General features: G+C 45.7%; 1 protein-coding gene across 1 annotated transcript in view; it reads left to right on the top strand.

The window, feature by feature from the left end:
• The first annotated feature begins 4,161 nt into the window (after positions 1-4,161).
• LOC144792749 (catechol O-methyltransferase-like) overlaps positions 4,162-27,829 on the top strand; it is a 114,716-nt gene continuing 91,048 nt past the window's right edge. The window contains exons 1-2 of the mRNA XM_078667928.1: positions 4,162-4,279; positions 17,474-17,727. Coding sequence (XP_078524054.1) covers positions 17,592-17,727 — 136 coding nt within the window. The 5' untranslated portion in view covers positions 4,162-4,279; positions 17,474-17,591. The remainder of the gene's footprint in view (positions 4,280-17,473; positions 17,728-27,829) is intronic.

Raw genomic sequence — 27,829 nt, 5'->3', positions numbered from 1 at the left:
CGGGGTTCCCGGCTGGGTCGGTCCTCAGCGGTTGCAGTTCCTCGATGGTCTTCACCACGCTTTCCCGGAGGGCGACCCTGTCGGCCTGGGCGGTGACAAGCTGCTGTTCCACGGCCCAGCCCAGCTGCTCCTGCCCTTTCACCAGTCGCTGTAGTAGCTCCTCCATCTTTGTGTCCCAGATGGCTATAGTGCCCGCATTCTCCACCACTTGTGGCGCCTCGGGGTCGGGGTGAAGGGCTAGGGGGGTCGGGGTCGGGTCTACCGCCCCCTCAAACAGACTCACAGAGACCGGTATGCGGGGTAACGCAGGTTTTATTGTTTTGAATGTTCGTTTGCGAGGTGCAGTCTTTCTGTAGTAGGGCAGCGCGGTCTCCGCCTCCTCTGTCAGTCTCTGTAGGCGTTTCTCCGCAGCAGCTCTTCGCACGTCCCGGTGGGTTCTGGGACTGGGAGTCCTGGAGTCGTCCTCCACGATGACAAGTCGTCCGCCGCCCAAGGGAGAAAAGAAGAACAGCGAGTCAGCTGACTGCAGGTGTCGCAATCACGGGTAAGGGGGTGAGGGCTCACACGTGCACAACTCCTAAGGACTACGGTGGTGAAAGGTGAGGGAGGGGTAGTGCAGCAGGATGTGCGTGTGTAACTACTTTCGTGGTTTAAACCGCTTTAAGCCCGCCCAGCCTGGAAGCCGTGCACGTACCTCTGGGAGCCACACTTCCCTGGTTGAAGTGTGGCTGGGCGAAGCGCCTTCCTGGTGGCCTCCTGGCTTGTCGGTTTCTCCCCTCCGACGTCGACCCTCCGTGCTTCCTGCCTTCTCCTCGACTGGGTCCGCCTCTTCGCTTCTCCTCCGTTCTCCCGCTCTTGCCTCGGCCTCGGGTCTCAGATGTTCTTTGGTTTCCCGGCTCCGCTCTGCTCCGATGCCTCCCTCGCTCCGTCGTTCTCGTCCCTCCTCCGCCTCCTTGCTCCTCTCGCCTTCGTCCTCGCCTCTCCAACCGTCCACCTCTCCGTCTTCACCTCCGGGTGTGTAACACACCTGTGTGGCGTCGTGGGCGGCATTTACCTGCACAAGGGGGGCGTGAGCGGTGACGTCTTCTCTGTTCAGCTCCGCCCAATTAAAGAAGCAGGGCTCTCCGGCCTCCTCGGGATCCAGACCGTCGGAGTCTTCTGCGCTCCTCCAGGCGTCGGTATGCTGCACAAAGAGAGGGGAGACAGGTGACTCAGGCCACCCCGGACCCACCCCGTCACAAACATATTATTCTCATGTAAACCACAACGAACTACTAGGGTGAAAGCTAAATCAACAATTAAGTGTTGTGTGCAGAAGTTGCAAAAAGGAAAAATGGCGTTTAAACCTCTAATGAGCCTATGCTAACTTAACACGGTATAAAGATATGTAGTAACTACATGACAGGCTATTAATGGGTATTTCACTTAGGACGTCAGCTAAACCTGCCCTCAAATCACTCCACTGGCTCCCCATACGGGAGAGGATTAAGTTTAAATCTTTATGCATTACCCATAAACGTCTTCAAGGCAAAGGACCTCCGATTATGAAGAGCCTAGTTACGCCCTATAAGGCTAATAGGCCCCTGCGCTCCGATAATGAGTACCTGGCGAGAGTGCCTAGAGTCAAGAAAGCACGCACAGGAGGCCGCCTCTTCTCTGTGAATGCGGCTTCGCTATGGAACTCTCTCCCCTTGAAATTGCGAGTGGAACCTTGCCATCTGCGCTTCCGGAAGCTCCTGAAAACGTTCCTCTTCCCTAAATGACCCCCGGTTCTCCTTTTTCCCTCTCGAGCCTGATTCTACTGCAGCGCTGGGATGCCTCTAGGTAACCATACGCTATATAAAAACGTGTTACATTACATTACATTACATTAGATCTATCGCCCTCATTCTATCTATCGCCCTCACTCTATCTATCTATCGCCCTCACTCTATCTATCTATCGCCCTCACTCTATCTATCTATCGCCCTCACTCTATCTATCGCCCTCACTCTATCTATCTATCGCCCTCACTCAATCTATCTATCGCCCTCACTCAATCTATCTATTGCCCTCACTCTATCTATCTATCGCCCTCCCTCTAGCTATCTATCGCCCTCACTCTATCTATCTATTGCAGCACCACAGCATCACTCAGGGGCACCACAACATCACTATGCGCTATCACAGCATCACTCAGCACCACCACAGCATCACTCAGCACTACCACAGCACCACTCAGCACCACCATATTATCACTCAGCACCACCACATTATCACTCACCACCACCACAGCACCACTCAGCACCACCACCACAGCACCACTCAGCACCACTACAACATCACGCAGCAGCACCACCACAGCACCACTCAGCAGCACCACCACAGCATCACTAAGCACCACCACAGCACCACCACAGCACCGCCCAGCACCACCACAGCACCACCCAGCACCACCACGGCACCACCACGGCACCACTCAGCACCACTCAGCACCACCACAGCACCACTCAGCACCACCACAGCACCACTCAGCACAACCACAGCATCACTCAGCGCAACCACAGCATCACTCAGCGCAACCACAGCATCACTCAGTGCAACCACAGCATCACTCTGCACCACCACTGCATCACTGGTTTAATCATGTTCTCTCAATGTTTCAAGCTTTATTACAAATGTCACAAAAAAAGTTAATATTTCACTTCTGTTCTTGGATTTTCATCACAATAAAATACACAAAAGTTATTTTCAAAAGTTTAAGCTATTGCCATTATAAATTACAATCACTTTTATTTAAGTATTAATTATTTGAAAAAATTAAAAGCCATTGTTATTTGTAATATCAATACATCTAAGTCACGTAAATACAAAACATGTTGCATTACAAATGCTATAGGTGTCACATTCGCAAAAGTTATAACTATTGGCATTGTAAATGACAAAGCTATCAATTTAGCTATTTTAAAAACCAACACATACATAAAATAATTGTCATTTACAAGACCAATAGCTCCAACTTTTCTAATGCGAGACCTATTGCATTTCCAATGCTTGTTTCATATCTCAGTTATTTTCATAGAGTTACTTTTTAACCCCTTCCTTTTCCTCCGCTGCTCGCTCTTTCTCTTCTTCGTAACACGATGGGGCATATTTACAATAAGTGGCGCATCCCTGCATATCAGCAGGGATGCGCCACTTATTGTGCGGCATGCCTCCACCACAATGAATGCGCCGCATTTACAATGCGGCGCACCTGAGTCAAAAACAGCACAGATGCGTCACGCATCTGTGCTGTAAAAGTGGCGCATTGCTGGAGTTGTGTCGCAAGCGCGACGCAGCTCCAGCAAGGCTCTAGGGTGCCCTATCCTTCAAATGCAGCGTCAATCCTTACACCTGCTTCAAGCAGGCGCAGGGTTTTGACGCAGCATGGGCCCCAAAGTGACTGAGTGAAATCTTGTAGATTTCACTCAGCCACTTTTAGGAGGCGTTCCTGCGCCGGAACGCCCCCCCCCCCCCCTCCCCCCCCCACCAAAACGCCTCCTTCTGGAGCAGGGCTTTACAACGTGACGCATCTCCCAGATGCATCACGTTGTAAATACCCCGCACCATGGTGCATCTTTTGCGCTGCCGCCTCGTCACAAAAGTGACGCAACTGCGGCGTAAAAGAGGCGCAAAGGGCTTGTAAATCTGCCCCGATATTTCTAAGCTTCTTTGCTTGTCATGCGGGTCGCCTAAAGAGCGCCAAGCTGAGTGGAATCGTACCCACGAACTTCAGCGCCTCGAGGCTACGCTAGTGTTAGAAATGAGCTACACAGATGCTTATATGGCAAAACAACGAAAGAACGTCACATTTCCAGAAACTAATCAACACAGAAATGCAACTCAGCATGATAAAATACAAACAACCAAGCCAGCATAAAAGAGGGAAATGAAACCCTGACAAGTTAAAATTAGCCTGCGCGGTGGCACTTTAAAGCGCGCCTGTTTGTCAATGTGTGGAGAACTTCCTGATAAAAGGTGGGACCTCCTTAGAGGCTGGCGAGCGCGCGCGTGGGGACCCTGCATCCGTGTCCACAGGTCTCGATGCATTCACATCACCTGAAGGTCCCACAAAGGCTCCCGCCCAATCACGACCCTGCTTTCATCACTTCTTCCGACTGTTCTTTTTTTAATTTTTTTCAAATGCAGCTCTTTATTGGACTTTCCCGCTGTGCTTGCACAAGAGCTGTCACGTGACGTGGGATAAGTTTGAGAAGCGGCTGTCACCTCGCAGACGAGAGGTCTCCTGCTGCAGCTGGTGAGCCCCAGACTTCAAACTTACATCATTTACCTGAAGAGACGCCCGTATCCTGGGACTTTTAGAAACGCCATTCTACCCCTGTGGTCCAGGCAGCGCTTAATTTAAGGATGCGCCCCCCCCCCCCTCCCTATTGATGCCTGAGTGAGGAGAAAGCAAAGAGTGAGAGACAGAAATAGAAATAGAAAGACAAAGACAGTTAGAAAGAAATAGAGAGACAGAAAGAGGGAGAAAGAAAGAGAGAGAGAGGGAGAGAGAGAGAGAGAGAGAGAGAAAGAAGGAGAGAGAGGGAGAGAGAGAGAGAGCGATGGAGAGCAGTGACCAGGAGAGAGAGAGAGAGAGAGAGAGGGAGAGAGAGAGAGAGAGAGAGAGAGAGAGAGAGACAGAAAGAAACTGGGTGAGCGTTTGAATTGAACAGAGAGCAGGAAAAAGAGCATGTTCCCTGATTTCGGCAAACGTCCCCTGCCCTATTAAAAGTACAGCGCCCCCTGAGACACGCTCTGCTACAAGCAATGCAGGGTCTGCCCATTCGGTGCGTGGCACGCCCGTCTAAAACTCCACGATCCGCCCTGACGTCATTTATTTTCACGCTAAGGAGTTTAGGCGTTATTCTATTTTAAAAAAATGCAGACTTTGCAGCCATCCCGAGAAATATATGTAATAACCCGTGTATTACATAGTGTCCCCGCTGGGAAGTAGTTTACGTGCCCATTAAAAGTATAGCGCCTACTTCAGATGCGCCCCCCTTGGAAAGTGCTGGTACTGGAGTCTGTCAGAAGAGGGAGGCGGGAAGATATTATTTCAGCGCCCCTTAAGCGCCCGACACTCGTGCTGCAAAAATGTATTTCTATATTTTGAAACCTTCCCTGTTTCTGAATGCTGAGGCGGGTAACCTGGCTCTACCGCTAGATGGCGCCACGTGCCGGGCCTCCCGTGTTTTCTCTCTTTATATTTGGGAACAGAAGCTCGTGCTGGGTGTGGCCGGGATATTTTGTGGCCTGGTTCCTGCTAAAACTTCTATCCTTGTACCTGTGTTTAGTACTCTTTTGTAACTTGCACACGCCACTTTTCTCTTGTAACACACTGTTTGCTACCGCTCACATGTTGTTTGCTTTTGATACTTGCACACGTGCCACCATTGCCTACGTAACGTTTGTTCTTGTGCCTGAGTGTCTAGCATATATTGCAGTATTGTACCTCTAATTGTACTTTGTTTTCTCTTGTAACCTGCACACTTGTCACTTTTTCCTCCTGTAATGCACCTCATGTATTTTGTTTGCTCAAATTGTCACTTTTACCTCATGTAACTTAACGTCTGCTTTTGTAAGTTGTTCACCTGTAATTTTCTGTTCCTATTGTGAAGTGGTCTGATGCCTTCGGGTAAAGTCCGCGCTATATAAAAACACATACATAAATAAATAAATAAACAAATGCTGGTCTTGCCCCATTAAACCTATTAGGGCCCTGTCCAGCAGATTTGTAGCGCGCACTGTCACCCGGGAGGGTATCTTGCAGCTGAGGTGTGAGGCTAGGCACACCTAGGGCACAGTAGGACTACTCGAAAAGCCAGGTCTTCAGCTTATTGTGGAATTCAAGAAGTGATGAGTAGGTTGTTATGTGTAGTGGCAGATAGTTCCACACTTTAGGAGTGATGTCGGAGAAGACATGCTTGCCAGATCTGGTTTTCCGTATGCGCGGGGTGTGTCACAAGTAGGAGTCCGGACGAGTGAAGGTGTCTGGAAGGCTTGTGAAAGCGGATGCGATTGTTGAGGTATGCTCAGGGCCACTGGAATTATGCAATTGGCTGCTGTGGCGATTTTTCACATAATTATAGCTGCGCCGCATTTGCCACATAATCCATTGTCTGCCACATAATCTGCAGATTTGATAAAAAATAGTTTTGTTTCTAGAGCAAAGGGTTCAAAAGTTACTGAAAATCCAGTGACACGTGTTGCTGTGCAGTGAAAGGCCCGTAGCAAAGCTGGACCTTTTGTTACCTGTTGCTATAATTGGGTATTAAAATAGTACTAATGAGGTTCAATCAATTCCCAGACAGTGTTACCGAGTTTAAAATTGATAAAGTAATACCATTACAAAATATGCTGCATTATTACTTTTTCTTACCTAATAATTTTCTCAACCCTGCCGCATAAGTTGGGCTTTGCCTGCTGCATAATTTGGGCTTCTCCTGCTGCATAATGTCAGTGGCCCTGGGTATGCTTGGCCATGTTTTTAGTGCATTGAAAGTGTGGGTGAGGAGTTTGATTTGTGCTTGATTTTTTATGGGGGGCCAGTGGCGCTCCATCAGGTGTGATGTGATGCCAGTGTGGCGTGAGAGGTTAAAAGAGATTCTGGCTGCTGTGTTCTGAATGGTCTGCGGCCTTCTGGTGGGTTTTTTGTTTATTCCAGCATAAAGGCTGTTCCCGTAGTCCAGTTTGCTTGTGACAAAAGTGCATGTGATGGTTTTCCAGTGCTAATTTGCAGCCGCTTGAAAATCTTCCTCAGCATCTTCGGGGTGCAGAACGGTGAGGCGGTGGCGGCGTTGACTTGGGCAGTCATGTCGAGTTTACTGTCAGTGATGATCCTGAGCTTCTTGGCATGGGTGTTGGGGATGGTTGTTGGTCCTAGCTCTTTTGGCCACCATGTGGAGCCTCACAGTGACGTGCTCTTCCTGAAGATTATGATTTCGGTCTTGTTGGTGTTCTGCAGATGAGGCCCCGGGCATCCGAGGTATACGGTGCCAGGCTGACCGGTTGGGTTCTTCGAGTCTGGAAGGAGTCGATCCATTGGAGTGCGTGTCCTTCGTTTCCGATGTTGTGTAGGTGTGGGATAAGAACGGAGTGGAAAACAGAGTGAAATGCTGCAGAGAGGTCCAGGGGAATGAGGGCCGCCGTGTCTCCTCTGTCCTGAGTCATGCAGGTGTCATCCGTGGCAGCGATGAGGGCATTTCTGTGCTCTGCTTGGTTCTGAAGCCACACTGAGAGGTGTTGAGGAGTTGGTGGTCTTTGAGATATTCGGTGAGACATCTGTTGATGATTTTCTCTTAGCCCTTGGCTGTGAATGGTGGTGAGGAGATTGGTCTGTAGTTGACGAGCGGTGAAGGGTCCATGGAGGATTTCTTCAGCAGCGGGATGGCAGTTGCGTGTTTCCAATCATCTGAGAAGATCAAGGTGGAGGCATTCAAAATGGGTGTGAGCATGGCGCTTATGGGTTGAAGTCCTCTGGAGTAGAGGTGGTGGTGGCAGGGGTCCGATCTGACAGCGGCGATCATGAACTTCATGATGATGGCAGTTTTTTCTGGGATAATGAGGGGCCGTGTGGTTAGTATTGGTTCTCCGCATAGGATCAGAAGGCATTTGGCGAGGTCAGTCGAGTCCGGTTGTGGGTTGGAGGTTCTGTAAATGGCGGTGATTTTTTTGTTGCTGAAGAACTGAGACAGTGTTGCGGAGGTCCTTGAGGGGTGATCGAGTTGGAGGTAAGGTGAAATCCTTCCTACTGGTGAATATTTATTTGCTTCTGTTGGTGCATGCATCAATGCAGTGCGTTTGGTGTTGCGGATCATTTGGTGATAGCTTCTCAGGGCGGATTTGAACGTGCTACTGTCTCTATTCTCCTGGCTCATTGTCCATTTGCGTCCAGTTGTTTCCATTGGCGTTTCATCAGCTTGAGTACCTCTGTGTACTAATTGGCCTGGGGTCTGGATGGTGTTGTATTGATGTGTTCGAGGGAGGCCTGCTGAGAGGTGCATACACAACCTGTAAGTATGTATGATATGTAACCCCAAGAGGGGAGCAACGAAGTAGTGTGCATTAATTTGGAGTGGGAAAGTGATACAACATTGATTCTACCAAGTGGGGATTAACACATTAACCCCTTGCGTGCTGCATCGCTAGTGCTTCCTTCGGCCAACGGCCGACGCGGCCCCGCCCATTTTGCGGAAGTGCCGCACTGCCGCGAAATCGGGGTTGCGGCAAAGGGGTTAACACTTGAATTCTAAAGTCACATCACATTTCACTCATTTCCCTTTTTAGGCACACAAATACTAGACCACATCTTAAAAAACTAAAAATACGTTCTATCAAGGCTAAATCAATTCTGCTAAACAGTGTTGGCACTACGTATTGAAGGGCCAGTACCCCTGCTGAGATGTGCTGGTACCATCTCATTAATAGTAGAGTGGCAAATCTACGAAGTGCTATTAAGATATTATACATTAATGCATCACTGTATGGAAGAACTGCACATTAAAGGTTTAATGGCCCCGCTGAGAAGTGCTGGTACTGTGGTCTTAAAAGTAGGACACCTCTGCTGAGAAGTGCTGGTACTAGCCGATAAATAGTGTTGTAGGAATGTTACGAGGTGTTAGTCAGAGCTTTTACATTGAAAGTAATGGAGCACTTATAGGGAATGCCCATTAAAGGTGTAATTACCCTTCTGAGAAGTGCTGTAATGGATCTGCTGAGAAGTGCTGGTACTGTGACTTTAAAAGTGTTACAGCTCTGCTGAGAAGTGCTGGTGCCATCCCATAAATAGTGGAGTAGCAATATTATGACATGCTGCTAGGATCTTTAAATGACATTAAAAGTAATGATACACACTGGTAGACAATCAACTAGAAGTGTTGGTAGACACGCAGATAAAAGTGCCGGTAGACTCGCAGCTAGAAGTGCTGGTAGACTCGCAGCTAGAAGTGCTGGTAGACACGCAGCAAAAAGTGCTGGTAGAGACAGAGCAAGAAGTGCTGGTAGAAACACAGCTAGGTTGACAGCTATAAGTGCTGGTATTGGGGCATTAAATGTAGCACAGCTCTACTGAGAAATGCGTGCACCACCTCCTTAACAGTGTGTAGTGACAATGATTTAAGTGCTAGCTGGGTCTTTTTCTATAAATATAATGCACCACTGCTAAGACACTGACCATTGTGGCAGAAATAGTGTGAAGGATTTTGCCATTGCTAGGAAAGTAAGGAAAAATGCCGATACAATCAAGATGTATATCCTAGTTTGTTTAATTTTCTTTCTTTTGTGACACTATTCCTAATTTATGGCCAGGGCCCCAGGAATGATGGGCCCGATGTAGGTGGCCCAAATACCGGTCGGTAACAGTGAAATTCTGTCAATTTCTCCGTTACCGAGCGGTATTTAGGCATTCGTGATGTAGGGAAGGATTCGGTAATGAGGAATCGGTAAATACTGATTCCTTAATACCGATTACTTATTGGCCTTGCATTTAAGGAATCGGTAATACAGATTCCTTAAATGCAATGTCGAAAGCACATAAAAGAGTGCTTTTGGGCCTTAAGGAATAGGTAATTACCACCAACTTCAAGTTGGTGGTAATTACCGAATTCCTTTAAAAAAGCACTTTCTCGCCGCCGGACCGAGATGATGAGGACTCAGAATTGGAGGAAGACTGATGGCTTACAAGTGATGGGAAGGGGTCATGATATGAAAACTGTGAAATTCTGTACTTGTGACTTTTTAATATTTGATGATATTGATGAGAATAAGTTGCTGTGCTGCATTTTTATGTTCAAGAATGTTGTTATGTTCTGCTGTTGCGGAACTGAATAATAATATTAAAACATTTAAAAAAAAAAAAAGGAAAAAGCACTTTCTTGCTTTTTTTGAAGTGCCATGTGGCACACATCCATGCCCTTAGGGCATGGATGTGTGCCACATGTGCACACATCCACATTTCAGGGGTGCAACACACCCTTGAAATACCTCCCGGTATTACCGAATCAGTAATACCGAATGTCTTCACATTCATTCCTATGGGCTTCCAAGCCCATAGGAATGAATGGGTAGGTATTCGCTATTACCGAATCTCAATTACGGTAATAACAAATATTAAGGATTCAGTATTTTATACCGAATTCGTACCTACATCTGAAATACCGATTTCTAAATACCGAATCAGTAAAATTCGGTATTTAGAATTCGGTATTTCACTATTACCTACATCGGGCCCATTGTACTGGAGAAAACCAAATTATGTGGCAGGATTGAGGCGTAATGCAGCACATTTTGTGATAGTATTACTTCATTATTTTTACATGTTAAAACTATCTTGGTAAAGGTTACACATCCTTAGTACCAGTTTAACACCGAAATTCAGCAATAAGCAATTTAAAGGTGACCAGTCAATCTTTGCAACGGGTCTTCCACCGTGCAGCAACATGTCTCGCTGCATTTCTAGTAAAAATGTGATGTTAGGCTTGAAAGATTTTTATTTTTTTGGGTTAAAATCTGCAAATTGTGCAGCAGATGATGGATTATGTGACACGTGGCAAATCCATAATTATGCAGAATATGCCACAGCCATAGAATCGCATAATTCCAGTGGCCCTGCCTAGGAACCTATATTCGGCAACAAAAAACCCTGACGATGGCAAAGTTTTCACTCTTTTTAAGCGAAACGACTCGTCAAGTTTCATTAATACAACACAGATATAGATATGAAGGAGCAGTGCAAGTGCCCATCATACGAAGAAAAGCAATGGCAACAACTCCATGGAAGCACTGGCAACATGTGCTGGGGCTGTCGAGAGTAGCTCACCGAAGGGGGGGCTCACTGATCTAATTAGAAGAAACTTAAAGAACCCACACCCCACTTTGGGGCGCCGGTGACTGTGCATTTATTCTCTCCCAACAAATTCTATCATTTTGTCACATGAATAGACAGAAATGGATTATAGACAGGGCTGCTAGATTATTGTGATGCTGCAGTCAGTGTATTATGTGTCATTATAGATTTGTTACATTTGCCACATAATCTATCACCTGCTGCATAATTTCCAAATTTTCATAAAAGGCCATCACATACTGATCAAAAATGACCTAAAACGCAGTGACGTGTTTCTGTACCGTGGAAGGTCCTTCACAAAAGTTTAGTTGGCACATTCCAGCTGCTTATTGCTGTAGTTGCATTTTAAACTGGTGCTCATGAGTTGAAACCTTTTTCCAGACTGTGTTATTATGTCTAAAAAAAGACAAAATAATAAATACTACCCCACATTATGATGCACAATGTAGTCAAACCTGCTACACAATTTGCACCCCTCGTCCTGTTGCATAATTCCAGTGGCCCTGATCATAGTACTTCTGTTACCCCTTGGGTCCCAAGACTGTTAAGATAATATGCTGGGCTAATGCACTGGCTGCAGAGGTGTTCCAATACTCTGTGACTTCACAAGTTCAAATGTTGCTACTTAGCCTTCCATTTGTGGATAGAAGAGTGAGACACTGTAAGTGATCTGGATTTTCTGCATGGTCATCCCAAATTATTATACTTTTTTTCTGGATCCTCTTTTTTGGGTTTCTGCACTCTGTAACCTTTATCCTGCTAAAGTGTCTGAGTCGCCTTTAAACATGGTTAAATTGGCGTATTCCTAATTGACACAATCAACATGAATAGAAGTGCCTGGTATATAGTGTAGAAAATTCACCCAGGGCCTGGAACTTAAATGCCACTTGTGGACTGCAGCAGCAAATGTGCGATCCACAGACTGTGCAGTGTAAAACCTGCAGGGCAACCTTTTAAAATACTTTTTTTTTACAGACAAAGCCCTCCCGTCTAAATAGTAAAAAGTCACCCCTGTGTAGGCCTTGTAGCCCACAGGGTAGGGTGCATGGTATTTAAAAATGGGACATGCAGAAGAGTAGGCCTGCCGCATTGAAAATAGCTTTTGGGACCTTGTCATCTTAGGACATGATGACAAAGTCCCAAAAGCTATTTTCATTGTGGCAGGCCTATACAGAAAGCCTGAGAACAAATTAAAATATTAACACTGCTGTCTCAGGGCTGGGACGAGAAAGGAAAATAATTATACCACTATTTTTAATATTTATTTTAAATCTAATTCATGATGCATTGGGCCAGGGACAGACTAATTTGCATATAGCCAGGTTCTGAGCTGGGATGGGGCAGTGAGCTAAATAACGGTGATGGATCAAGCCCTGATCTTTGGACTGGGTAAGAGTGGTCTGCTTAATTCAGACACTCTGTTCATCACCACCCCCTTTTCTGAATCATTTTGTCCACCATAAGCGTGGAAGGGTATACTCAGACATGAGTCCCTTGCTCACTGCTCCATCAGGATTCAAGCAAGCCGGGCCGACGACGCCTGAAATGGCAGAAACCGGTCCCTGGAAGCTTGTCTCCTTTCTGGTGAAGAATTGGCTTGGTAGTTTGGTCTGCCCTGTTCCCATGATGCACTGGGCCAGGGACAGACTAATTTGCATATAGCCAGGTTCTGAGCTGGGATGGGGCAGTGAGCTAAATAACGGTGATGGATCAAGCCCTGATCTTTGGACTGGGTAAGAGTGGTCTGCTTAATTCAGACACTCTGTTCATCACCACCCCCTTTTCTGAATCATTTTGTCCACCATAAGCGTGGAAGGGTATACTCAGACATGAGTCCCTTGCTCACTGCTCCATCAGGATTCAAGCAAGCCGGGCCGACGACGCCTGAAATGGCAGAAACCGGTCCCCGGAAGCTTGTCTCCTTTCTGGTGAAGAATTGGCTTGGTAGTTTGGTCTGCCCTGTTCCCATGATGCACTGGGCCAGGGACAGACTAATTTGCATATAGCCAGGTTCTGAGCTGGGATGGGGCAGTGAGCTAAATAACGGTGATGGATCAAGCCCTGATCTTTGGACTGGGTAAGAGTGGTCTGCTTAATTCAGACACTCTGTTCATCACCACCCCCTTTTCTGAATCATTTTGTCCACCATAAGCGTGGAAGGGTATACTCAGACATGAGTCCCTTGCTCACTGCTCCATCAGGATTCAAGCAAGCCGGGCCGACGACGCCTGAAATGGCAGAAACCGGTCCCCGGAAGCTTGTCTCCTTTCTGGTGAAGAATTGGCTTGGTAGTTTGGTCTGCCCTGTTCCCATGATGCACTGGGCCAGGGACAGACTAATTTGCATATAGCCAGGTTCTGAGCTGGGATGGGGCAGTGAGCTAAATAACGGTGATGGATCAAGCCCTGATCTTTGGACTGGGTAAGAGTGGTCTGCTTAATTCAGACACTCTGTTCATCACCACCCCCTTTTCTGAATCACTTGTGGACTGCAGCAGCAAATGTGCGATCCACAGACTGTGCAGTGTAAAACCTGCAGGGCAACCTTTTAAAATACTTTTTTTTACAGACAAAGCCCTCCCGTCTAAATAGTAAAAAGTCACCCCTGTGTAGGCCTTGTAGCCCACAGGGTAGGGTGCATGGTATTTAAAAATGGGACATGCAGAAGAGTAGGCCTGCCGCATTGAAAATAGCTTTTGGGACCTTGTCATCTTAGGACATGACGACAAAGTCCCAAAAGCTATTTTCATTGTGGCAGGCCTATACAGAAAGCCTGAGAACAAATTAAAATATTAACACTGCTGTCTCAGGGCTGGGACCAGAAAGGAAAATAATTATACCACTATTTTTAATATTTATTTTAAATCTAATTCAATTGTGAATTTGGGTCTTTAATAAATATTAAGGAAAAGTAACTTTTAGAAAGTTACATTTACCCTGCCTGAAGCTCCTGGAGGCTAATTTACATTAGCTCTCTAGGAGCTGCCCAGGTGGTACTCCGCCTTTAATAAGGTGTGAAATTCCTCCTCATTGGGCAGTGATGACTCCTCGAAGCTCAGCTGGACAATCAGGATGAGGGCTGCTGCCCCGCTGTTGGCACACCAGTCTCAAATCCTCCCCGAATGGACTGTTTGAGGTACAAGTATTAAGAGAGCAAACTGGACCAGATCATAATTCTTGTGTATCCTATGTCTAGTTTCTGAAAGATCCTACTTTATCTTACCAGACTTCTAGCTCATATTTTGTCGTGTGTCCAGAGCCTGCTAAGGAGTGTATTTTAGTGTAAGAAATGGTACAGTAGGTCTGGTGTTCAGCTCACACTCGTACAAGACCATCCAACATGCCCAGACCCAAATCTCAGACCCCTGGGAGACTGGACAATCCTACTTATCTTTATGGCCCTCCCATGCTTCTTCGTGGCCCTCCCAGATCCCAAATGCTGAAGCCGGTCCTGACCCCAGGCTTGTCACTGATACCTTTAGAGCTCCCATTACACATAATTTTGTTATACATCTTGTGGACCAAACAGATTGTTCAGAACGGTTTCAAAATTTCCATTTGTTTCTGTAAAAAGCCAACCTTTGTCTTCCTACAGAAAACGCATAGGTGATAAGCCATATACACCCCCTCAGCATTAATTTCAGGAATGCTTCTAATTTTAGAAAAACACAGCCTAGAAATTAAGTGCTTCAGATAGGATATCTGTATGATTGTATGCATCCCTCTTCAACGTACATATGAAGAAGTATTCTCTGTCGTGCTCTACTGCATTAAAGTGCAGACTTCTGCCCCTTTTATGGTGAAAGCAAAGTCCATGGCACTGTGAACCTCTTTTTACATTTTGCACAATTTGTTTGATTTGTAGATAATGCACCATGGTTCAGCCAGCACGGTTTGCACCCTGGCCCTTTTTGCTCACAAATGAATCTCTATTTAATGTTCACAATGTGGGCGTGTCTTGTCACGGGTGTGCAGCAGCAGACTGCCTGTGCACGAGAGGTCCTTTCAGGCTCAGCCTGGTGACCCTGCATTGTGTCCTTCTCTTCATTCTTCCAGGTAGATGCTCACTGGCCTGGATTTGTCTACACAACCAGGTTCACACTTTTAGATAACCAGCTTGCATTTTCCTGCATTGCATTACTCGAATATTGTGTGGTGAACGAATTTGTAATACGATGTTTACATTCACACTCACAACCTTTGTGGCTATTTTGATGACACCACATTTTTGAGTCTGACTAATGTTATTAACAAGTTTTTTTAAAATGGAAAACGAGTGTGTGTTGGGGGTCGTGGCGTGGCACATATAAAATACGAAATACGACTTCTAAATGCTACTAAAAGGGCTCCTTGGCACACCTTCAGCAAACTCTGGATCTTCAACCACTAACGCTTTGCATGCTGGGACTTGTATTTCTATTTCTATAATGTGATACAATCCAAAGCTACAAGACCCACCAATTAACCCCTTGCATGCTCGTGACAGAACCATTCCGTCACGAGCCACGGTGGTGCTGTACTGGTGACGGAGCGGTTCCGTCACGGCCCGGCCGCCACGCCTACGTGGCGCTGATTTTGCGCCTGCGCGGCGCATTCTATTGAGCGGGCGGGGCCGTGACGGAACCATTCCGTCACAAGCACAGCGCCACCGCGGCTCGTGATGGAGTGGTTCCGTCACGAGCATGGCAGCGTTGCGCGGCCACCCCTAGCGCAGCGGCGGAATTACCGCCGCGGCCAAGGGGTTAAAATACCTATTGTGTCCAAGTTTACACTAGAAATCTGGTTCCTGCCTGTTCTTCTGACCAAGTCGGGGGACAAGGAGTGGGCCTGACTTTCCCCCTCCTTCTCCGCTCTGTTTGGTTCTTACTCATTACGCGGCACACCTGTTTTACCTCCCGTCTTCCAGTTCGTGTCATCCTGATGCTGAAGTCTGACATTTTTTTAATCCGCAATTTGTAAGTGCCAGCACTTAGAAAACAGCTATACAATTAAAAAGCAACCATTGCCACGAATACGTTACTCTTACAAGACAGCATAAAAAACATTAAAGATGTTTTGGTAAACCTGGGTTCAATCAAGGCTGACTTGGCTCTGTAATGACTCACCGGACGAGTAAAGTAATCTTTATTGTACAGTTAATTAAAACTCACAATTTAAAACTCATAGTTTAAAAGTATAAAAAAACTTTCAAGCTTTAAAATACATAAGTCAGCGTTGTCTCGCATTATGTGTTAATAGGTAAAGTTCATGTTTTCAGTTTAGTTTTTCGGGGTTGTTCTGTGTGCCACAGTCCCAATGGGTCTCTCTGTTAAATGCCCTAGATTTCTGGTAGTCTGTCTCCGCGTTTTGCTGATGTTTTAGTCTTCCAGCCACTATATCAAAATATTTTGAAGACGGCAGTTTAACTGGGTCTCCTGTGGGTTAAAACACAGTTTAACTGCCTGCCTACAAGTCCTGATGCTCTTCTGGTTCCATTTGGCTTGTAGTAAAGCTCGCCTTTTGTCCGTTAAGCCTGGGCAAATACAAATTATATGTAATAGGTCCTCGGGTCCTGTTCTACAAAGACGACAAGTTTGCTCTTCTTGTCTCCTTTTCCAAAGTGTCAGGTGAGGGAGAATTGGTAGGATACCAAACCGTAGCCTTAAAAAATGTTCTTTTACCTTTTGTTTAATTCCCCTGTTTAAGTAAACTTGTGGTTTAAGTGCTTTATAGTTATTCAACACTATCCAACCGTGTGCCCTCTTTGCCAGAGTTTCCTTGTCTTCTGTGAAGGGTATCATTTTCGTGACTTTGGTTACGACCTTTTTAAAGCTCTTATGATCTACTGGTGATTCCCAGAGATCGGTCAGTTCAAGTTTCTCTAGTGATTCCAACAGGTACTCTCTGGCTGATGATTGTTCTTGTTGTTACAGCTCGATCCAAAGGTGGGCATTTAGAGTTCCTTGCTCTGCGTCTCGAACCTTGTGCCAAAATGATATGTAGATGCCCTTTCTTTCCACGGTCTGCTTCTGGAGGCCAAATTCGAGGCGTATTTGGGCAGGTGACACATAGTTGGGTAGCTGGAAAATTGCTCTGTATGTTTTGCTAAACACTTTATCTAGAATCAACACAGGACAAGAAAAACACGCCTTATGCAAGCCTGTTTCTGGTTGCACTGCACCATGCATCAGAAATGTATCCTCAAAGCGACCTACTTTTGGGTGTTTCAAAGAGGAACTGGCTGTCAGTTTTGGATTGTGCAATAGATCACAGGTGCACACCGTAGAGTGCCACCCGGCCTCTACCATACAATGTTGCAACCTGCCCCCTGAGGTCTAGGCTGGGTCCGAAAACTATAAATAAACGGGCTAGCGGTTGCTTGTGGCCACTCCCACAATATAACCAGTGTGTATGTGTGTGTGTCGTATCATTGTGAGTTGCCTGTATCTACGGCCTAGCATCGTGTTCGCACGGTGGCGAATATGACACACCCCTGTATGTTTTTGCTGGTGTCAGTTCTAGAGAGGAAACAAGTCTCCTCAAGCTGTGAAAACTAGTAGATATGTTGGCTCGGTCTACCTGCAGTAAGTATATTAACCCTTTTGTTTGTCATCTTTTGTGTTCATAGTACTGTTGCCATCCTCGTCTTGTGTTCAGTTCTTCCGAGCTTCAGACCCCGACATCGGTTCTGCCTCACTCTCGAACCCGAGAACCCACTGCCCCTCAAGAGGATAAGCTCATTCATCATGGCCGACAGCAAGGAGCAGCGAATTCTCGACTACGTGCTCAAGAACGCGGTCCGCGGAGACCCTCAGAGTGTGCTGGACACCATCGACAAGTTCAGCGAGAATGAGTGGGCCATGCACGTAGGGAACGTGAAAGGTAATGAGGCCAAGGAGGGGTGCTGGAGCAAGGGGGTGCACTGCTCAAGAAGGTCAAGCCAGTTGGCCATAATTTGTGCCATGGGTCCAATCTAGGACCTGCTCAGAGCTGTTTGGTAATGGAAGATCCTCTGATTTCTGGAGTAAATCCTATAACGAGAGGAAAAAGTACGCCAAAAGGGCAAATTTAATTCCACCAATGGAGCTTCCTCTTGAATGGGTACCTCCCTCAAGAAATCTGAAGATGTCCAGCTATCCAGCCAGTTCTGATTCAGGCCCTTAATGTTTAAAATATTTTTAATGAGTACTATTCACTGAGTTGCATCTTCTTCAGCAGCCATCACAAGAAGGCTCTTATTGACGTGTCAGAAGTTTCTACAAGATTATTGGGGCGAGTATTGCCAGTAATCCGCCATGTCGAAAAACCTCTCCAAGATTGTTTTGTTTTTTTTAAATCCAAATGGTTTTCTTTTTTTCCCCCCAATTGTGTGAGAAACAGGTCAAGTTTAAAAACCCTAGTGTTGTCTCCTCTATATTTTACGATTGGACTTTAGTGACGTAGTGGACCATTGGTAGGGCCATCCTGTTCCCCTGCATTTGATACTAGTGATTGAAGTGGATCAGTCCACTAGGACTCTTCAAGGTCACAGCCCTGCCTTCGAAGGTGGCTCTTTCTGATGGAGAAATAAAGACATTTGAAAAGAAGCCCCTCTCTTCTGTGAACCTCAAAATATAGAAAATATATTTTCGATCAATCTTTGCAGTAAGTAGCTTTCTTAAAAAACAAATACATTTTTATTATAGTCCTTGCTTTGCAAACAGGGTATGTGTGTCCCTCAATAGCTTGAAAGCCAACGGTCAACCAAAAAAAAAAATATGTGCCTGAGTAATTTGTAAATATTTCTTAGGAGCTTGAAGCTTTGTTAGTTGTGATTGAAGAGTGTTTGGCTCCAAATCAGGATGTGAGTTCCATCTCTTCTTCCAAGGTCATGATGCTTTGACTTGTAACATAAAAGGATGGTTGCTGAGAATCTGACCGTCTTTGAAATGATTCTCAGAGTATGTGACTGGAGGTGGGAATGGGCCATCTTAACTTTATAATACTTGCTGGTTGAAGTGGTCGCCAGCAAAAAGAAATAAGCCAGGTCTCTTCACCAAAACTTTCTTCGCCAACAATCGTCAAGATTGAGGATTCCAGCCTGTCCCTTTGTTTAATGCCTGGGTTGGTTCTGAGACCTTTTGTTATCTCATTCACTGAAGGGATCTTAAAAGTTCTTGGACAGTGACTTGGGTCAGCTTCCCAGTTCTTTTTTTAAAATTATTTTTATTGGTATTTACACATTACAAAATACGATTTGACATATAACACATATCAGGTTTCGCGGACATTCAAGCTTCCCAGTTCTAAGAGCAATATGAAAGAGTTTTGTAGCTCCTCACCTCAGGTGTAATGCAGCTCAGATGCAAACTTTGTCGCAAGGGCACAGAACCCTGATGGATACCCCAGCACAGGAAAAGCCTAGTAGGATGCAGACCATATCAATGCAATGCTAGACATTGCAGTTTTCAAAGGAAGACCCTAAAACTAGAGGTCATGATATAATTGAAAGAGTGTCTTGAGAGTAGTCCTGCAGTATGCATGAATTATTTCATGTTTTATCAGGTGAACTTTTATCTAAATTCTCGCTTCTGGACGATGTTATGATGGCGCTGCTCAGAAAGATATTCAAAAGCCTCTAACCACAGCCTTTGTGGAACTTTTTTTACAAGGAGAAACCACATTTTGTCTCTCTACATATGACCAGAGCAATTCTTTATCAGACCTTCCTGCCTCTTAGAGCAATAACATAGTATCTATTGATTCGGGGCCCTCTACAATCGTATGTACCTGATTGTTACAATGAGTCTACAATTGATACCTCTAGATAGGACCAGTTCCACAGTGGGGCATTTTTGTTCCATGAAAGTGCGCTTTGATTCGACAGATTATCACCTTCATCCGGGTGCAATATATTTATTCACTTTTATTTAAACCACTCCACTAGCCCCTCTTCCCAAAACCCAAAAACCCAAAAGACTGAACTTCAGTCCTCTATTTTATTTGGTCGCCCGTCTTCAAAAGCTTCATCTGCCAAGTGCTTTAGGGAAGGATCCTTGTGTCAGTGAAGAGTTATCATTGCTGGTAACAGGTGAGGTAGATTGATTGGTGAGTGATGTTATGACACTGTCGAGACTTGCGTCATCATGGTATGGTGGCACCTCTCGCGGGCTTTTTTTTTTTAGATCCATTTCACAGCGAGCAACTAAATCAAACAAGCATTTGCAATGCAACAGGTTTCGCATTAGGAACGTTTGAGCTATTGCTATTGTAAATGACATTTTTTTTATTTATGTGTTTGGTTTTGAAAATAGCAAAATTAATAGCTTTGTCATTAACAATGCCAATAGTTATAACTTTGGCAAATGTGACACCTATAGCATTTGTAATGCAATATGTGTTGTATTTACGTGACTTAGATGTATTGCTATTACAAATAACAATGGCTTTTAATTTTTTTAAATAATTAAGACGTAAATAAGTTATTGTAATTTATAATGGCAATAGCTTAAACTTTTGAAAATAACTTTTGTGAAGATTATGTTCAGTGTATTTTATTGTGATGAAAATCGAAGAACAGAAGTGAAATATTAACATCTTTTTGTGACATTTATAATAAAGCTTGAAACATTGAGAGAACATATTTAAACCAGTTGTTGTTGAATGGTTGCATAGATTGATGCTGTGCTGGCGCTGAGTGATGTTGTGGTGGCGACAAGCGATGCTATGGCGTTCAGTAATGCTGTGGTAGCGCATAGTGATGTTGGGGTGCCCCTGAGTGATGCTGTGGTGATGCGATACATAGAGGGAGTGCAATAGATAGAGTGAGTGTGATAGATAGATAGAGTGAGTGTGATAGATAGAGTGAGTGCGATAGATAGATAGAGTGAGTGCGATAGATAGATAGAGTGAGGGCGATAGATAGAGTGAGGGCGATAGATAGAGTGAGGGTGATAGAAGATAGATAGACTGAGGGCAATAGAGTGAGGGCAATAGAGTGAGGGCGATAGATAGACTGAGGGAGATAGACAGAGTGAGGGTGATAGATAGATAGATAGAGTAATGGCGATAGAGTGCGATAGATAGACAGATAGAGTGAGGGCGATAGATAGAGTGAGGGTGATAGATAGATAGAGTGAGGGCGATAGATAGAGTGAGGGCGATAGATAGAGTGATGGCGATAGAGTGAGGGCGATAGAGTGGAAAAAGAGCCCATTGCCTGCACGAAGAAGCCCAGCGACTTGGAAATCTATTATCTAAACACACGGTCCATTGTGAAACACCAGCTAGAGATATTTTCTCTGATAGATACACATAGGCCTGACATTCTATTTTTGACAGAAACGTGGCTGGCCCCTGATTCGATCCCTGACATCTTGGCAGCCACCCCAGATCCCTACGACATAATTCACGTAAATAGGGAAACCGGTAAAAAGGGCGGGGTGTGGCAGCAATCATTAACCAGAAACATCAGTTCACCTCGCTCACTACCAGACAGATCCCTCACACGGAAAGCCTTACAATCAAATTAGAATCGGCCCAATCCTCTCTGGTATGCATGGTCATTTACCGACCCCCCCCCAATCTATGCCTCTTTTCCTCATGAATTCGGCGACATGATTGCGCAATTGGTGATTAATCACTCAAGAGTCCTAATAATAGGGGACTTTAACTACTGGCCTGAGGACAAACATGAATGCATATCCTCACGAGAATTCACGGAAGTCCTCGTTAGCCTAAATTGCATGCAACATGTACAATCAGCCACACACATCAAGGGTCACTCCCTTGATCAAGTGTGGACACAACATTTGACCATCTCACAGTTGGCAATCTGCCCTTGCACCTGGTCCGACCACTGTCTGATTACCTTTATGATCTCTGACATCCCTGCTCCCACCACCTTAAAGCCAGGCAGTATGAAAGCAGTATGGAGCAGAGCTTGCCTTGAGACTTTCCATTCCATCCTGGTAGATACGGCTCCCCCTACCTACACTGGATCCCTTGCCACCCAAACTAGGAACCTTACTACTTGGTTAAAGCTGGCTATTGATAAAGTAGCCCCCCTGAAAAATATTAAAACTAAAAGAGCTCATGATGCCCAAAGATGGTTTCCTCCTAGCCTAAAAGAACTCAAACTAAGACTCAGACAAGCTGAGCGCAAATGGAGAAGGAGCTATGGACCAGAACTCAAATTATCTTACATGCCCCTCCTCAAAGAGTATAAGCTCTCCATTCTCTTGTGCAAAACCGAGTACTTTTTGTTAAAGATACAAAATTCTGCTAATAAAACAAAAGAGATCTTCTCTATCATGGACGAATTGACTGGCCCCGAGAGAGTCTCTGCGCAGCCAGTACATTCACAATCTCTTTGTGACTCACTAAACTACTACTTTTTTGATAAAATAACCACAATAAAGGCCAGCATCCCTGTGAACAACACCTCCACGGGGCCATCTGCTATATGGCAAGGTCGGGTTGTACTAAACAATTTCCCCCCTATCACCACGGAAAACTTCCTTAACCTAATCAACAAAGTTAAATCGGGGTCTCCCCTTGACAGTGGTCCCCCCTCACATTTTGCGGGAAGCTTTCCGCATCTGCCCTGACCCGCCTATCTCTCTACTTAACACCTCCATTAGTAGTGGCACGGTCCCCGAATCTTTCAAAAACGCAGAAATACTTGCCATTCTAAAGAAACCTGGCGCTAACCCTCAAGTGATGAGCAACTATCGCCCGATCTCTCTATTACCTTACTTGAGTAAGATCTTGGAGGCCCACGTGGCTGGCTGTATGAGCTCGTTCATAGAGTAGTCTCACCATCTTGATCCCCACCAGGCAGGTTTCCGACCAGCTCATTCGACAGAGGCAGTCATTTTGACAGTCTTGGATGAATTAAGAGCGGGCGCAGATCAGAACTCTCCCCAGGCACTGATACTTCTTGATCTGTCAGCTGCATTTGACACGGTCGATCACAACATCTTGATCGACCGAGTCCGCAGTGCAGGAATCGGCGGCCAGGCACTGAAATGGATCCAGTCCTTTCTGACAGACAGACATCAATCAGTTCGCCTGGGCAATTTCTGCTCTAAAAAAGGAAAACTTCAATGTGGAGTCCCACAGGGCTCCTCTCTATCCCCGCTCCTATTTAATCTGTATTTGCAGCCCTTGATCCTTGCATTGAAGGAAATGGAGGTATTAGTCTTCAATTATGCAGATGACCTCCAACTAATCTTCAACATACAACCTACTAGCTCCTCTGAGTCCAACTTGAAGTTTGTCATGACATACATCAGCAACTGGATGAGTGCCAACCAGCTCAAGCTGAACCCTGATAAAACGGAGCTCATACTGACAGGAGGCACCCTCAATGCTTGTAACACCAATTTCTGGCCAACTTCTTTGAGCTCTTCGCCTGTCCCGGCACTTAAAGTAAAAAGTCTGGGGATAATGATAAGCAACGACTTCTCAATGACTCCTCAGATTAGCTCCGTAGTGTCGTCCAGTTTTTTCCTTCTACGGAAAATAAAGAAAATAATAAGATTCCTCTCAAGAGAAGCACTAACTTTGGTTGTTATCGCGCTCATCATTTCCCGACTGGACTATGCAAACTCTCTTTATGCTGGAATCCCAACCTATCAAGTCCAGCGCTTGCAGCTGATTCAGAATCATGCGGCCAGACTTATTCTTCAACTTCCTGCGCGCCAGCATGCGAAACCAATGCTGAGACAACTCCATTGGCTCCCGGTGAGTCAACGCAGTGCTTTTAAGCTGGCCTGCATTGTTCACAAGGCGCTACATGGAGGAGGCCCCAAGTTTATTTCCAATAAGATCAGGAAATACTCCGTCCCGCACTCTTCAATCTTCTAGTCAACATCTATTGACCATCCCTAAGTTTAAGCGCGCCAAACACGGGGGACTGCGGTTTTCCACCCTTGCACCCCAAAAGTGGAACAAAATCCCTCTGCCAATAGGGAAAATATACAATCACCTTCAGTTTAGAAAACAGCTGAAAACCTGTTTTTTCCACAAGCATACCCTAACTAACCTCCTCTCACAGACAGTCCTGCCTTTTCGTAGCGCCAATAAACCTACCCGGTGTACGCCGCGCTATATAAGCACTTTTTACATTACATTACATTACAGTGAGGGTGATAGATAGAGTGAGGGCGATAGAGAAATAGAGTGAGGGCGATAGATAGATAGAGTGAGGGCGATAGATAGATAGAGTGAGGGCGATAGATAGATAGAGTGAGGGCGATAGATAGATAGAGTGAGGGCGATAGATAGAGTGAGGGCGATAGATAGAGTGAGGGCGATAGAGTGAGGGCGATAGATAGATAGAGTGAGGGCGATAGATAGATAGAGTGAGGGCGATAGATAGAGTGAAGGCGATAGATAGAGTGAGGGCGATAGAGTGAGGGCGATAGATAGGTAGAGTGAGGGCATAGAGTGAGGGCGATAGATAGATAGAGTGAGGGCGATAGATAGATAGAGTGAGGGCGATAGATAGATAGAGTGAGGGCGATAGATAGATAGAGTGAGGGCGATAGATAGAGTGAGGGCGATAGATAGAGTGAGGGCGATAGATAGAGTGAGGGCGATAGATAGAGTGAGGGCGATAGATAGAGTGAGGGCGATAGATAGATAGAGTGAGAGCGATAGATAGAGTGAGGGCGATAGATAGATAGAGTGAGGGCGATAGATAGAGTGAGGGCGATAGATAGAGTGAGGGCGATAGAGTGAGAGCGATAGATAGATAGAGTGAGGGCGATAGATAGAGTGAGGGCGATAGAGTGAGGGCGATTAGATAGATAGAGTGAGGGTGATAGATGGATAGAGTGAGGGCGATAGATGGATAGAGTGAGGGCGATAGATAGATAGAGGAAGGGCGATAGATAGAGTGAGGGCGATAGATAGAGGGAGGGCGATAGATAGAGGGAGGGCGATAGATAGAGGGAGGGCGATAGATAGAGGGAGGGCGATAGATAGAGGGAGGGCGATAGATAGAGGGAGGGCGATAGATAGAGGGAGGGTGATAGATAGAGTGAGGGCGATAGATAGATAAAGTGAGGGCGATAGATAGAGTGAGGGCGATAGAGTGAGGGCGATAGATAGAGTGAGGGCGATAGATAGAGTGAGGGCGATAGATAGAGTGAGGGCGATAGATAGAGTGAAGGCGATAGATTGATAGAGTGAGGGCGATAGATTGATAGAGTGCGGGCGATAGATTGATAGAGTGAGGGCGATAGATTGATAGAGTGAGGACGATAGAATGATAGAGTGAGGGCGATAGATTGATAGAGTGAGGACGATAGAATGATAGAGTGAGGGCGATAGATTGATAGAGTGAGGACGATAGAATGATAGAGTGAGGACGATAGAATGATAGAGTGAGGACGATAGAATGATAGAGTGAGGGCGATAGATTGATAGAGTGAGGGCGATAGATTGATAGAGTGAGGGCGATAGATTGATAGAGTGAGGGCGATAGATTGATAGAGTGAGGGCGATAGATTGATAGAGTGAGGGCGATAGATTGATAGAGTGAGGGCGATTGATAGAGTGAGGGCGATAGGTTGTGTGTGTGTGGGAGGTAGTGTGTGAGTGTGGGGTAGTGAATGTGGGGGGGTTGTTTGTGTGTGGGGGGTTGTTTGTGTGTGGCGGGGGTTGTGTGTGTGTGGCGGGTTGTGTGTGTGGGGGGGTGGTGTGTGTGGGGTGTGTGTGTGTGTGTGCGGGGTGGGTGTGTGGGTGTGTGTGTGTGGGGTGTGTCTGTGTGTTTGGGGTTGTGTGTGTGGGGTTGTGTGTGTGTGGGGTTGTGTGTGTGGGGGGTTGAATTATCATTTAACTTGCAACCGAGCACCTTCTGTTCACAAGTTTGAAAGCAGAAACTTCTTCATGATTATAGGTTATTTGTTTCCAGTTGATTCATCACGGTTGGGGATGTCCCACAGTACTAAAAAATCAGAAAAAAGGACATTAAGACTAACCAGGGTATTTGCAGACAACCATAAAGATTACACGGAATAAGGTAAAACGTGCACCGGCACCCTGACTCACCCACTGGGTGGGAGCGGCGAGGGACCCTCTAGCGGATTACCGTAGAAAGGATGTTCAAAGATGTAAAATAGGCATGCTTTAGTAATAGATAAACTGTATGGGTTCCTATCCTGTACTACAAAGCAAAACAGCTTATCTAATTACCTCCAAGTGCAACAGTCACCAGGGGAGATAAACCACACCCTACGGAGTTTCAAAGAACTTCAAGGAGGATGTGTGTGCGCTCAAAAAGCCAACATGCACGTAATCTAAAATGGAGCTCGCTGGTCTGCCGCTGTCACACTCCATTTGGCCGGTGTGAAGACAGATTGCTCTAGGGTGCGAGCTCGCCCGGTCTGAGAAAAGACTTGGAAAAGCTAGGACATCTATGCCATGGCAGTTGAGCGGTCACTCCTATCTAGTGAGATTCCGCTATGGGGCATGGTATTGACATATAGGCAAATAACATAAATACAAAGTATTTGCAATGTTTGTGAGGTAGCGCAAGAGGAATGTACATCTCCTATTTAGTGCTGTACAGACAAAATATTTACAATACATACGAAGGAATGCAAACCATGTCATCCTAATTCATTAACTACAATACGGGTGATAAACAAATATATACGAGTGGAAGAGAGTGATAGGGAGTGCCGAGAAACTGTGATGAGAGGACAAACTGAAAGAAATCGAGAGTGCATTGAAATTAGAGTAACACGAGAATAAAATACAACAGACCAGTAAGCTATCTACTAATAAGCTCTCGGCTTTGTGTGGCGGGGGAGCGGATTTCTTTGAAGTCTGATGGGGAGGTGGGGGAGCGGATTCCTTTGAAGTCTAATGCCGAGGCTCAGACAAATGGTGTGCGATGTAGCTGGCAATGTGCACATGCCCGGCTCACATGAACTGTACCCGATCCGCAGTTTGGGTAGACTTTTGAAAGCCTTACTATAATCTCGCCAGACAAGCATTGCTAAAGCAATGCTGTAGGCGAGACCTAAAAACAACCGCTGATGTCTTGTTTTAATGGTTGTGGAGACAATACGAATCTGCTGTAAGCCCACCTTTCTAGATCCATACAGATTTTGGACATTTATTTATTTTTATTTTAAAGGTTTTATATAGCGCTGGCTAGACCCGGAGGTATCAGTGTGCTTTACATTTAAATTGTCTTGTTTCCATTTTGTTGCTGGGATAATTGTGTGATAAGAGCGGCGAGTGGGCGTGTGGATTTGTGCACAGGATCCCGTGTGCAGACTAGAGGGATATTTTTGAAATGACTTTAGGAAACGTGTTCAGCGATTCAGCATATTTCACTGCAGAACAGCCCCCTCTAGCCTCGCCAGGGAGCAAAGCTGTGTTGGACATTCACGTTTGCCAGTCTCTCTAGAGGTGTGCAACTGGGGCATAAGAGAGGCATTTACACATATGAGGCCGAGTAAAGTATGTGCACGTGCCTACCCACTCGTGCTTATGCAGCGCTGCAGCAGTTCACTGTATTTGTATTGATTTCTATCTAGTAAGTCACATCTGATGATATTTTGGACCATCGGCTGTGCTATTAGTAATTCCTAAATAATGGACATGTGTATAGCCCTGAAAACCAGCCTCGCCCAATTCCACATTCGGGGTCCTGCAATGACAGGGGGACGTGAATCTTGAATTACTAGATCGTTCTGTCACGAGAAGCAGCACCTTATGTCCTCGGTGTGCTCAGCTCTCCTTGGTGATCTGCTGTTTCTGCTGACAGGTAAATCAGAGAACAACTTTCCAATGCACAAAGGTCTCTCACTGTTTGGGATGACAGAACTTTACCCTAACCGTAAGGAAATTACGTGGCCGACTTTGGAACTGGGGAAACCGGTTCGAGTGCCGGCCTCGACTGAACACCCTGGCGTTCAGGGCCCATCACTTAATTTCCCTGTGCCTAAAAAATGTGCATAGTATAATCTGGATCTCGCGCAAA

This window comes from Lissotriton helveticus, chromosome 11, assembly GCF_964261635.1.
Source record: "Lissotriton helveticus chromosome 11, aLisHel1.1, whole genome shotgun sequence".
NCBI classification, from domain to species: domain Eukaryota; kingdom Metazoa; phylum Chordata; class Amphibia; order Caudata; family Salamandridae; genus Lissotriton; species Lissotriton helveticus.
This window is presented reverse-complemented; position numbering and strand designations above follow the sequence as displayed.